The sequence below is a fragment of the Triticum urartu genome, chromosome 5 (genome assembly GCF_003073215.2).
Source record: "Triticum urartu cultivar G1812 chromosome 5, Tu2.1, whole genome shotgun sequence".
Taxonomy (NCBI): Eukaryota; Viridiplantae; Streptophyta; class Magnoliopsida; order Poales; family Poaceae; genus Triticum; species Triticum urartu.
In genome coordinates, this window is record NC_053026.1 from 389,397,626 (window position 1) to 389,411,086 (window position 13,461).

The window sequence follows — 13,461 nt, forward strand, 5'->3', positions numbered from 1 at the left end:
ACGGTCCTCACTGTGCCATCGCATCAACTTGGCATGCTCTTCGTTTCTGAACAGACGTTTCAACCATGGTATTATAGGAGCATACCACATCACCTTCGCAGGAATCCTCTTCCTGGGGGGCTCGTCGTCAACATCACCAGGGTCATCTCGTCTGATCTTATACCGCAATGCACCGCATACCGGGCATGCGTTCAGATCCTTGTATGCACCGCGGTAGAGGATGCAGTCATTAGGGCATGCATGTATCTTCTGCACCTCCAATCCTAGAGGGCATACGGCCTTCTTTGCTGCGTATGTGCTGTCGGGCAATTCGTTATCCTTTGAAAGCTTCTTCTTCAATATTTTCAGTAGCTTCTCAAATCCTTTGTCAGACACAGCATTTTCTGCCTTCCACTGCAGCAATTCCAGTACGGTACCGAGCTTTGTGTTGCCATCTTCGCAATTGGGGTACAACCCTTTTTTGTGATCCTCTAACATGCGATCGAATTTCAGCTTCTCCTTTTGACTTTCGCATTGCGTCCTTGCATCGACAATGACCCGGTGGAGATCATCATCATCGGGCACATCGTCTGGTTCCTCATGATCCTCAGCAGCTTTCCCCGTTGCAGCATCATTGGGCACATCGTCTGGTTCCTCTTGATCTTCAGCAGCTTCCCCTGTTGCAGCATCACCGTATTCAGGGGGCACATAATTGTCATCGTCCTCTTCTTCTTCACCGTTTTCCATCATAACCCCTATTTCTCCGTGCCTCGTCCAAACATTATAGTGTGGCATGAAACCATTGTAAAGCAGGTGGGTGTGAAGGATTTTTCGGTCAGAGTAAGACTTCGTATTCCCACATTTAGGGCATGGACAACACATAAAACTATTCTGCTTGTTTGCCTCAGCCACTTCGAGAAAATCATGCACGCCCTTAATGTACTCGGAGGTGTGTCTGTCACCATACATCCATTGCCGGAGGTGTGTGTCAAAAACCATTACAGAACATCATGAATAGATAATTAAGTGAACAAATTAATAGAAGTTCATCATCACATTAAAACCAAAGTACATACATAGTTCTCATCTAACAACATATAGCTCTCCACAGCATCTAATTAATTAAACCATACATTGAAACTATGTAAAACATTTCAATGCGAAAACAAATGCGATCATAATCGCAACCAAGGTAACAGTTGATCCAATAGCATAATGATACCAAGCCTCGGTATGAATGGCATGTTTTCTAATCTTTCTCATCTTCAACCGCACTGCATCCATCTTGATCTTGTGATCATCGACGACATCCGCAACATGCAACTCCAATATCATCTTCTCCTCCTCAATTTTTTTATTTTTTCCTTCAAGTAATTGTTTTCTTCTTCAACTAAATTTAACCTCTCGACAATAGGGTCGGTAGGAATTTCCGGTTCAACTACCTCCTAGATAAATAAAATCTATGTCACGTTGGTCGGCATAATTGTCATAAACAATAAATGAACCAAATAGTTATAAAAAGATAATATATACCACATCCGAATCATAGCCAGGACGAGGGCCGACAGGGGCGGATACCAAAACCATTGCACTATATAATAACAAGCAATAATAAAAGTAAGAAAATTAGACAAGTATCTATCTAGCTAAAGTAAGAATTTTTTTTCTTTCAGAAAGAAGATAAGAACAAGAGGCTCACCACGGTGGTGCCGGCGACGAGATCGGTGCGGGCGATCCACGGCGGTGAAGACGGGAGTGGGACGTGACGGGCCGCTAAACCTAGACAAATCTCGAGGAAAATGGAGCTTTGAGGTCGAGCTTCGAGAGGAGAAAGCTTAACTACTGTGGCTCGGGCATTTTATCGAACACCTCATGTGCATAGGAGGTGAGCTAGAGCACCACAAAGCTCTCCCCTCGCCGGCCAGAAAAAATAGAGCAGTGTGGAGTGCTCTGCTCGCCGGCGGGGGGGTATATATAACCACCTCATTGGTCCCGGTTCATGGCATGAACCGGGACTAAAGGTAAGCCTGTGGTCCCGGTTCAAGCCACCAACCGGGACCAATGGTGGTGGGCCAGGAGCGAGGCCCATTGGTCCCGATTCGTCCCACCAACCGGGACCAAAGGGGCATGACGAACCGGGACCAATGCCCCCACGAGGCCCGGCAGGCCCGTGGCCTCATGAACCGGGACAGATGGCCCCATGGGTCCCGGTTCTGGATTGAACCGGGACTAATGGGCCACCTCGGCCTAGACCAAAGCCCTGTTTTCTACTAGCGTGGGTTGATTACCGCATGGGAGGTATCTTATCATTTGATGTGTTCAAAGGAAATGTCTCTTACCTTGATTTACCTAATCAAGGTCGCTCTCGCCATCCACCGGGGGATACTGTTAATATGTGCAGAGGATACTTGCGAATGTACCGCGGGGTGTCAGTCACCGATGAAGGCCGTCGGCTCAAGTTTGTTCATGTCGACCGTGATGACGGAAAGCTTTCCGGCGCATCCGATTCTGGCTACACCATAACCTCCCACAGTTTGAAGATAACAGAGAACGGAGGCATGCAGTGGGTCATGGATGCTTTTATGCGATCAGATCAAGTGTTGCCTTCTCTTCGTACTGACTATGACTTCAATATTCTGAAATTCCCTCTTGTGAGTATGGAGGAGCCACATGTGATGCATTTTTTGTACTCTGACTCTGAGCGCACGAATGGTGGCTATGACAAGTTTTCGGTGGTTACTGTTGATATGAATGCCAAGGCACTGCTGTCAACTCATCCGTATATGAGACGTGAAGACCTTTTCGGAGAAGACGCCGACATGTATGAAGTCAAGTGTTGTAATCTCACGAGTTTTCTTGCCGTCAAGCTCCCCATGTGTGTCTCCAGGTATTTGCATCTCACCTAATTATTTGTCCTGTGCTCATTGAAATGATTTAGACTATTAACATATCTGGTTACTTTGATAAAAAGGAAATCAACATGTTAGTGAAGTGGAGACTTGGGGTTGCCTCCACCTTGCATACTTTGTTCTGCATTTAAATTGAAGTAGAATCTCATGGTACCACCTTGCATACTATTATTCCTTTCTGCATTTAAATTGAAGTAAAAACTTACTTCTGATGGTCGTTGATGTGTTGGACATTCAAATCCATGAACTGTTCGTTCAGATGGCACTACCAAAATAAACTTATTAACTTTGATGTACTTTGTTTGATGATCGCCTTTATTTCCCCACCGGACTGGTATGTGTATGTCAGGTATTGCAGAATAAACAAAAAGTGCAAAACAGCCGATATATTATGGGAAAAAAAGAGTGTACATCGTTAATAAAGGAATAGGTTGAACGGTAGGTCATGATCCAGTTTTAGTGATAGTGCCTGCTATGAGCAATAATTCCTAATTAATTATAGCACGATAGTCAAACGCATCCACTGTTTCATGTGGCACCTTTGTCTTGCTAATAATGGAGTCCACGAACCAGAGAAGTTCTAAATTGAAGACAAATCAGAAACCATGTAGTGCAGCACAGCTCCATTCCTACATAAAGGTTGCCACAACTCACAACTCTACTCGCTTATGTTACTGTAGTAACTTAGTATCAATCATTCACGTATTTAGGAGTATTGATAAGTGTATTAGTTTGGGAGCTGTGGGGCATCAGCAATTATGTTGTGTGTTTATCTTTTGCTAGAATACACTACGTTTTCAAATCTTTTGAGTAACTTTGCACTTGCATTTGTGTATATGGTTCTAATATGCGGTCAAGATGCTGGGGAAGGTGTGGGGAATGGCAATAACACTGATTTCTGGGGGAATCGAACCCGTGACCTCAAGGTTATGAGCCTCGTGAGCTACCAAACTGCTCTAAGGGTGTCTTCAGCAGTTAGAGAAAGCAACCCACTTAGAGACGAAACCATATTATACAATGAGCTACCATTAGAAAACTTGTGACTAACAGAAGGCATATGATTCGATGGAGAAAATAGCGATTCCTTTACACACTAAGGGTATCATCTCTTAGCTAAGAGAAGGAACTCTTCCTTTTCCTTCTCCACAAAAAACCAAGAGAAGGCCAATGCCACCCTATTGCAAATACCTTATAGGTTAATTTCTATCTCTTTCTGCATCCCAGCGAATGCACATGTCGATTGTATTTTTTTTGCAGCATTTGTAATTACCTGAAATGTACATATTTTTTTCTTGCACACCTAAGTTTTTTTTGTTGATTCATTATGTTTTCTGGAAAAATGATTGATATGGTAATATTTTTTGTGCTAATCATATCAAGTTCATATAATGATACAAACTATATATGCAGGAAGAGGAAGATCCTTGATGATGATTCCTATTAATTGAGACAAAGGATTCTGTTAAGCTTGCCAAGAGTTGTAAAGAGAGATCTTAGTTGGTGGTTTACGTATTCAAAATGTTCGTGGTTTAGTAGCAAGTACCATGTTTCTTTTGTGCTGTTTTTGCTGTAGCTGCAACAGTTTGATACTACCATCCAACCCTTTATGGCCTTATGTAAGATGAAAATGCTAGCAAAACTTTGGCTACCTCTGGTCCACTGGCTTCTTGATGATGAATCTGAAAGGCAGAAATTGGCTTGTTGAATGTTTGGAAGTATTTTTTTCTGGCACTATTAGAAATGGTCTCAGATCTGTATATAGTGACAGATGCGACTCATTTTAGTGTAATGATCCCTTTTAGTGCTAACAGAAAGGTTAATCTCTGCATTGTTGTACACTGTAGGTACAGACGGTACCTACTTAAGCTTTGGGAGTGATGTTTTTTTCGTTGGTTTTCCTATGAAATTGCAGAGATGCTTTTCCCCCTTCTTTTCTCAAATGTTTACCAACACATTATGCCTCGATCTTGTTTGTATTTGTGGTGTAGAATCTTTGTAGCTGTTCGATTGTGTATTTATGTGGAAAGTCTAGGCTGGCTTTTTAAAAATTTGTGTAGCTCTGAACTGTCAGGTTGTGTTTAGTGCGTGGGCACCCTGCAGCGCAAATTCACCAGGTGCATTTTACAAAAAAAAAAAGAAAAAAAAGAACGAGCAATGCTGTATATTAATCCAACATCAGCAAGACAACCATAACTGAAGTTGCACATATTAGCAAGATAACTGGATATATATCACTCGAATATCTTCGATAAAAAGCAAATCAAGAGCTTAATGTGAAGTATGTTTAGTGGTGAATTGGAAGGCATTAAAACACAAAGATAAATAAATACAACAAGTTTGAACTACAAAACTCCTAGCAGTGGCATCGAATGGAGCACACTCCGTTTTAACCAACATTTCTCAAACGGTATGGAGGCAAATGAATGACAGAGACCAAAAAATATAGATCAAAATACTACTACCTTTGATCCATATTAATTGTCGCTGATTTAGTACAAAATTAATATGGATCGGAGAGATTTGTTCATTGCACTTGCAAACGCACACCAAATACATACACCAGCAACAGGTTCAGCCAACAATGTGCTCCCTCCGTCCCATAATGTTACCTTTTCTGACACTAGTGTAGTGTCAGAAAACGTTTTAACATTATGGGACGGAGGGAGTAGAAGATAATGAAAAGGGAAAGTTGATGACAGCTATATAAGAGTTTTACCAAAAATATACGAGCTACAGTTCAAGCCAACAATGTTGACTATAATGCGATAAAAAAAAAGAGCATCGTGAAACAAAAGATAATCACTGGAATGATTGCTGAAGTAATTTAAACAATATTAGTATAACAGTGTAACAAACAAACAAACTGAATACACACCAAATCAAAGATATCTGAAAAAATAATAATAATGCAAACTGGCAGTGACAAGTAGCTAAAGTAAATACCAGACCAAGGAAAATGTGATCTGCATATACGATGGTCATAAGTAAAGAGGCACAATTGCCTGAATTTTCTTCTTTCAGTCCATTTTAAAGTCAATCCAACCGCTCTGCTTGACCGTCCTCCTCCAGCCTAACCCCCTAACCTCTCCGACCCAAAAGGCAAACCTGCTTCCTCCTCGAGCAGCGACAACACCACAGCAAGCCGCATCATCCCACCTCCGGTGAGATCCTGGCTCTCCCTCGCAGGCGTTACCGGGCCTGTCTCAAACTCAGACTACATCTAATTGGAGCGGCATCAAATTCTATTTGAAGTTTTGAACTGGGGGACACTATTCCCGGTTGCAAATCGACTGACACAAATTATGTTATGACTTATGAGGCAACTGAGAAATATCAAATGTGACGTGACTAGCAAAATGCCCATGCGTTGCACGGAAGATCAAGATACATTTGTATGAGTAGTTTATCTTGTGGGAGAAAAAGAATGAACGAGGAAATGCCTTATTTGCAAATATGAAGAGAGATATGGGTATTCTTTTGCAAAATTACCATAGTTTCCTTTCTATCCGTCGGATATAAATCAGATGGCCTATATTGCAGGATGACAGGTACACCATCATCACCAACTCTGTTTTTATAAGAAAAATGTGATGATATATAGAAAGCAGCCACAACAAGTCCAGATCGGTTTTGCTCAGTCATTTGGAAGTATCTATCTAGAATTATAACATATGATGCTCATCTTATTTTTCATCTTAGCAGGTATACAAATACTTAACTTAATCATCAATAGGTTTAGAGTCTATGTGGTGACATTATCAAAATAATGTTTTTGAAATTCCAAAAAGTGCACCCAACAGTTTTGAAACCATGCTGGAGGAAATCTAACATCGGCAGGCTTATCCCCAGAACATTTTGGGGATATTCTTGCCATAACATTTGCGACTTTGATGCTTCTTGCAAGTTGCAACAGCATTACGTAAGACGCAAAAATTTCGCTACATCATTTCCACATCAATATCAATATGTAAATAGTACATTCCGTATGAGTTAACAATCTGACATGACCCTGTGCCTAAGCTTCAGCAGGTGATCCATACAGCGATTCACTTGGACCAGCGAAGCGAAGAACAGCCCCCTATATGGACAATTAATTAAACAAATGAGTGGACAACTGGTGTAAACAAAGCACCTGGCTTCGCCGGTTGTCTCTATCCTGAGCTGAGACAAAGGACGAAGGATTCAACAACATTGCCAGTACATGCAATTGTAGAGATTTCAGTAACTGCCAAAATTTTCCAAACAATACTACAATTTACGGTTACAAGATTGTCGTTGCTTCATTTGAGGTAAGTGCTCCCCAGAAACAAGAAAACATATGCAACCAAGGAGGTAAGAAGCTCAAGCGACCATGTAGGTGGGATGATAAATGTTGGGATAAGAGGGACCAACATAGAACCAACAATCCAGCCACCAACAAGTACTCCAAACCTGGAAGAACACATGCGTGAGCAAACATGCTATGGATAAAAAGTCAAGGCATTCGCTAAGAAATTTCGCTAACCCAGTAGTTGATGCTCTCAGAAGGTTCTTCATCTTGTCATTAAGGAAGTATATGCACGAGAAGAGTGATATTGCAAGCTGCAGAGAAGGTAAACTACATGTCAATACAGTGATCCCTAAGCTGGGAAGCTCTTCTAACTTATAATAAGTAAATATCCAAGTCTAGGACTTATCAGGTCTTGCATTCCCATTGCTATTGAATTCTCAGCTGTCATACAGAAATAAGGGTAGACAGACGCACAGGGCAAGCATTGTGGATTGTGAGTTTATAGCTGGTGATTGGTTAGAACTTAATGGCACTCAACTTGGTCCTTGTGAAATCAACAAGTTATGTGTCATGTTTTTTAGGTTAATCTCCACAGGCAACCACAGGACTGAAACATGTCACCAAACAAGAAAAGACAGACCTTTCAAAGGTCAGGATAATCAAAGCATATACCTGGAATGCAGGTCCATTCTCAGCAGAAGTTGCTATGCTCCACCCAGCGATGAAAGCAAAAAAGAATAATCTTTTGGAAATAATATCCATTGATGGCACCTCAAAGTATCCAAGAAATGCCTTTACCCATGACGGGGATTCCTCGACTCGCTTTAAAAGCTTGGTTTTCAGATTAATTTTCGTTTTCTTCCTATGCTGGTAGCTCTTCATTATTATCTTTTCATAAGCACCTTCAATAGCTTCTTCACTTGCTTCGTGACCAGCATACTGTTGAACTAGGAAGTCTTTTGCACTTCTGATCTCTTCTTCAGATGCATCACGGTCAACACCAAGAAGCTTGTAGGGATCCCGCTCACGGTATCTTCGGAAGACCGGAGCATACTCTGCAGAGATACACATACACTTTGCTCATAAGGTCCTTAGATAAACACAAAGGATGGAGCATATGACTCTGGGCATTCTTATCAATGAGAATAACAACTGAGAGTTGCAAGAAGAAGAACTGTGGAAACAGATAAATACAAATCGACACAAGCTATAACAGCTAAACGAATGAAAATTTTCTACCTACAAATTTGCTTTTCATGTCAACATTCAAGAAGAAAATATTACTTGTGAGCAGAGCTGCAGACTGTATTTAGTTTTGTTACTGATGATAATTATAAAACAGGTTTATCGGGGCTTCATAAATTGTAATAAATCCCAAGTCTGTGGTTGCTGACAGTATGTAATTATGTATAGTTGTATACGGCAGCAAGTCAACAATGAAATAGAAACAAATCATTTTAGTTCTCTGTAACTAGAATACTAACTACTATTTCAGCCAACTGCACACTGCGAGAAAAACATGGTCCATTAGTTTGATCGATCCACAGGATAACAAAGATATAGTACTGAACCAGCAACTGCATTCTGTGTTCGTCACTGATGCTCTTTCCTTATGACTCTAAATTGTCCCCATAATGCATATGAATCTCTCCTCTCTAAATTATGTAGTGAAAAGCTTCTAATAATCAATAAACATTCCTCTAAATCTGCATCTTTTGCACACATTGTTGCAACTCCAAGCTTCCTCACGATCACAATGCAACTTATGCGCAGGACACCACCAATTAACATTATCAGGTACTAACCAACAGAAAGACAACTCAATTGTGCACAGCCCACACATATTATTCCTTGCCTCGTGCACCAGCAACGCAAAGGCCACCTACAGTACCATGGCATCCTCTCTTTTTTTCTGTGCAGATACCTACAGTACCATCCAATCCTATATCCTCCGAAAATAAATCAGCGAAGGCATTCATATGGGAGCTAGGGTTCGAATAGCTATCTTACGGTAGCTGAATCCGCTGTCTCCGATGTCGCTCGAACCGGCGCCGATAGAGAGGCTCATAGAGCACCGTACCGCCCGCAGCCGCGGCGGCAGCGGCGAGACGCCTCCGCGCACCGCCACCGCCCCATACGCGCTCCTGCCAATGCTGCACCCAACAGAATCACAGGCACAGGGCCTAGTCAGAACGCCAGAAAAGAAAGAGACCTGGATCAAGGAGTCAGGGGGTTTAAGGCTGTGCTCACCGACGGGGACACGGGAGGGGGCGGGCGAGGAAGGATGCGGCCGTCGCCTGCATCTCCGACGCCGGCGGTGGTTGAGAGGGATACGGCGGCGAGGTGGTCGCGGGCGAAGCAGACCGCCGTAGGAGGGAAGGAGATGGGATTGGATAGAAAGACGAGACGGAGAAGGGGAGGGGGTAGGCAGGCAGGTGATGGGCCTGTGAGGCTGGCTTTGCTGCCTACGGACTTTAGTGGGCCGGGCTTTGTTCACTTCCTTTTCCATTTTTGAGTTGATTTGGGTTTTCTCAAAAAAAAAAGTTGATTTGGGTTGTTTTTAAGGATATTCCATTGGTGAAGTTGTTGGTGGTCCTACATCCATTGGTGAAGGCGTGAAGCATCCCTCATTAACTCAATCAAATCAAATCAAATCTTTTGTTGGTGGATGTAAAATAATTGCATTAACTCAATCCAAACAAAGCAAATCATACTACTCATAAAAAATATATCAAATCATACTAGCTATACGTCGGACAAATGCAATCAAATCCAGTCAAATTGTTTGCATTTACTCGATCAAATAAAATAAAGTCACTTGTTGCATTAGAATATGGTGGTTGTAAGGGATACTCCCTTCGTCCGGTGAAGAGTGTACATCTAGAAATTTTAGGACAAATTATGATATTAAGTAAAAAAAATACATTGGAAAGGTGCAAGCTACTATCTTTTTCCTCTTTAATTACCTAACCCTCAATGAGCTAAGTGCATGTAGAAATTAAGAAGACCATGTGTAAATTGTCATTGGTATTGATTACCTTGTGATGAGAGAGAAATATTTTTTTCTACTTTAATGTGCATTGGGAAGCTAGAAGTACACTCTTTTGTGAGCAAATTTTAAAGTCAAAAGTACACTCTTTAACGGACGGAGGGAGTATGCCAGACACGATTTGTGTCATTAGAATATGTATGCCCTCATTGGAAAACGCACGAGCAATCAGCTAGTTTCTTTAAGGTAAGAGTAGTAATTTTCATTGATGCTGGAATAGATTTTGAATTTGTGCAACTTAAAAAAAACCTTTACAAATCAGATATCCACAAAAGAAACATGGACTCTTAGGCATGTGAATCTGAAATAAGTCCTCCCAAAATGTCATTGGACATCTCACACTTTTTCTTCAAAATGCTTGTTTCTTGAAATCTTGAATCCATAGGGTGGAGGCGACAAAGACATCGTGACAATAGAGGGGAGATGGTCAATGGTGTGTTTGGCCATCCTCTAAAAAACATACAAACTCTAGGAGAAGGAAAGGATGTCTTGCCCTTGTATGTCTCAGGGTGAGGTTGCTGGATTTTGTGGCAGTATTTATTTCTCCATGGTAGTTTATTTTGTGTAGGATTAATTTAAGAGTGTCTTTGAATTGCAGGAAATAGAAAATATGTGGAAAAATAAATCACGAGATGAGATGTACTACAGGATTTTGAAACCCATGAGTTTTTTGTAGCAGTGCCTTGTGGATGGTTCACAGCAAATGAAGACAAATAAGTTAGAGATATGAGGAGAGAGTAAACGGAGATAAAAAAAAGTGCATTTGACTTGAATAAAAAGAACAAGGTATGAGCTCATGTTAGACTTCCTACGAGATTAAGGTCCAAGAGGTGTATTCTATGGGACTTTGATAACTATAGTTTTGGATATGTCTAGATGGTGCCTAAAGCTCACCCTACCCAAAAAAATCCATGACCAAAACTTCAGGGCTCCATTGATTAAAAGGATTTTCATAGGAATTTTAGAAGGTTAGAATCCTTGGGAATTTCTCCTTTGTTGGTTGTTTAATTCATAGGATTGAATCATATAGGAATTGTTCCTAAGGATTTCTTTGTACTACTCTCGATAGGATTTCTAGAATCCACTCGAACCTCTTTGAAAGAATCCTTTTGTTTTTTCTACTATGCATGCAAACAACCAAAAATCTTGTATGGTTGAGATGAGCATGGCATTTTTCATATTCCCGCATTTTTAGAATTGTGTGAATCAAAGAGGCCCGTCGGTGTTAGTTTCGATATAGTTGCCGATGCTTTTTCAAGCCAATGCCCGTATGCCCATAGTTCATTTTACTTGCTAATCTTGGCTAACTCATGGGCTAGCAAAAGTTTGACCAATTTTCTGGCTAGGAAAATAGGGTAGGCTAATCTTGGGGTAAATTTCCTTAATAATCGAGTATCCCCAAAGTTTCTACAGAAATCCTGCAATCCAAACGGGATAGGCCCTCAATTTGTTGTTTAAAGCTCATACTTTGCTGCAACAATTATTGTCAATTTCTGCATCAGAACACTGTTGCTGCGCCGTGAGTTGCAGCATAGCCTGTACGTTCATTTGTAGCGCGGCCTGTTTACCTTTTTGCACCATTTAATACTGTTCATCTTCCAATAACAAAAAACTATATGAAATCTTAGAAATGAAGGCGAACAAAGCTCATCCTACCAAAAGAATCGTCCATGACCAAAATTTCGGTGTTTGTTTCGATATAGTTGCCAATGTTTTGGCATGCCAATCTGTTTGTCCACTTTCGTTCATTTTTCTTGATAATTACACCCTGTTCGAAATCGCTCCGCTCCACAACTCCGCTCCCGAAGCGGGCGGAGCTGCAGTTTCCTCGCTCCATTAATTCCGAGAGTCGATGGATTGCCGAACAAGGCGTTAACGTTCGCCAACTCATGGACTAGAAAAAGTTTGACCAAAATTTGGCATGGTAATCCTGGGGCAAAATTAATTAAGAATTGAGTATGTCCCTAAAGTTTCAACAGAAATCCTGCAGTCCAAACGGGATATACCCTCAATTTGTTGTTCTAGAGCTCATACTTTGCTGCAACAATTATTGACAATTTCCGCATCATAACACTGTTGCTGCGCCATGAGTCGCAGCACAGCCGTACGTTTTCTTGTAGCGCAGCCTGTTTACCTTTCTGCACCATTTAATACTGTTCATCTTCCAATAACAAAATACAGTATATGAAATCTCAGAGATGAAGGCGAACAACATACAGATATACGGAGTATATGTCAGCGCTCAGAGAACAAGACATGCATGGATTACATCTTAATCTTAGAGGAGATAGTCATATTTGCAGTACATGATGATCAACTGCAGGCAGGGAGCTAATCGAGCAACTAATGAATCATCACACGGGGGGACAAGAGTACAAGACCGGGGATTGATCGATCTTGCTTGCCACAAGGATACATCGATCGAGAGACGGAGGTCCCGATTCCGGTGGGTCAGAAGGCGAAGAAGCGCTTCTTGGCCTTCTTGGCGCCGCCGTGGCCGATGGAGTCGGCGGCGGCGAGGTTCTTGGCGATGAGCTCCTGCGCGCGGCGGCTCCTGATCTCCACCCGCATGCTCTCCGTCTTGCCCACCTTGTCGTAGCACGCCGCCGCCGCCGCCTCCTGGTCCTCCCCCTGCTTCTTCCTGGTCAGCCTCCTCTTGATGCCGTCCACGAGCCTCGCCAGCTTCCCCATCGCCGCCGCCTCCAAGTTGCGTGGGAAATCTACGGGGAAGACGATGGTATGGATGGATGGATAGATGGAGAGCGGCGCTCAGGTTAGGATGTATATATCCGTTTCAATGCGCTCGCTGATTACCGGGGGAGCAGTTTGCTTTGGGCGGAAGAGACGGCGGTGGTGGTGGGTTGGGACTCGTATGGATGGATGGATGGATGGATGCGTGCATGGGCTGCGCTGGGCGCCGTTACTCTCCTCCGCCGGGGGTCACGTTGGCCAACACTGTTCATTTCCGGTAGGGAGCGCGTGGAAGCCACCGGAGCCGGCCGGAGGCCGCTGCTGGGCTGGCTGACAAGTGTCCCCACCTGTGGGGCTCGCCCTCGCGGTGACAGGTGTCCATAAGTAGTCTTTATTAATTGCACATTTATCTCTCTCAACTTTTACCAAATTATTCGCCTTGCATGCATGCATCCTGACCTGGCTTTGTCTTTGTGCACTGGATGGTTGGTTACTGCCAAGTCTAGGTCGTTGCTTGAGGCGGCAATGGTGTCCATCGTTGGAGATGGGCACCGGAGCACTTT

At 42.5% G+C, this 13,461-nt stretch overlaps 2 protein-coding genes across 2 annotated transcripts; both read right to left on the bottom strand.

Annotated features, from left to right (window-relative positions):
• Window positions 1-6,808: 6,808 nt before the first annotated feature.
• Window positions 6,809-9,601, bottom strand: LOC125509218 (protein CHAPERONE-LIKE PROTEIN OF POR1, chloroplastic). The gene is made up of 5 exons (XM_048674132.1): window positions 9,409-9,601; window positions 9,169-9,311; window positions 7,831-8,213; window positions 7,393-7,469; window positions 6,809-7,319 (listed from the first exon to the last, which is right to left on the bottom strand). The coding sequence occupies exons 1-5, from the start codon at window positions 9,459-9,461 to the stop codon at window positions 7,169-7,171; spliced, it is 807 nt and encodes a 268-aa protein (XP_048530089.1). The 5' UTR covers window positions 9,462-9,601; the 3' UTR covers window positions 6,809-7,168.
• A 2,808-nt stretch (window positions 9,602-12,409) lies between these two features.
• LOC125556054 lies at window positions 12,410-13,132 on the bottom strand. The gene has a single exon (XM_048718856.1). The coding sequence runs from the start codon at window positions 12,896-12,898 to the stop codon at window positions 12,659-12,661; it is 240 nt and encodes a 79-aa protein (XP_048574813.1). The 5' UTR covers window positions 12,899-13,132; the 3' UTR covers window positions 12,410-12,658.
• Window positions 13,133-13,461: the final 329 nt, after the last annotated feature.

What these genes read in the sequence shown, in the direction of transcription:
- LOC125509218 (XM_048674132.1), bottom strand. Translation starts at nt 9,461, where the DNA reads ATGCAGGCGACGGCCGCATCCTTCCTCGCCCGCCCCCTCCCGTGTCCC. An exon ending in CCCCTCCCGTGTCCCCGTCG is followed by an intron (nt 9,312 to 9,408) that starts GTGAGCACAGCC and finishes TGTTGGGTGCAG; the next exon opens with CATTGGCAGGAGCGCGTATG. An exon ending in CTGAGAGCATCAACTACTGG is followed by an intron (nt 7,320 to 7,392) that starts GTTAGCGAAATT and finishes GTGTTCTTCCAG; the next exon opens with GTTTGGAGTACTTGTTGGTG.
- LOC125556054 (XM_048718856.1), bottom strand. Translation starts at nt 12,898, where the DNA reads ATGGGGAAGCTGGCGAGGCTCGTGGACGGCATCAAGAGGAGGCTGACC.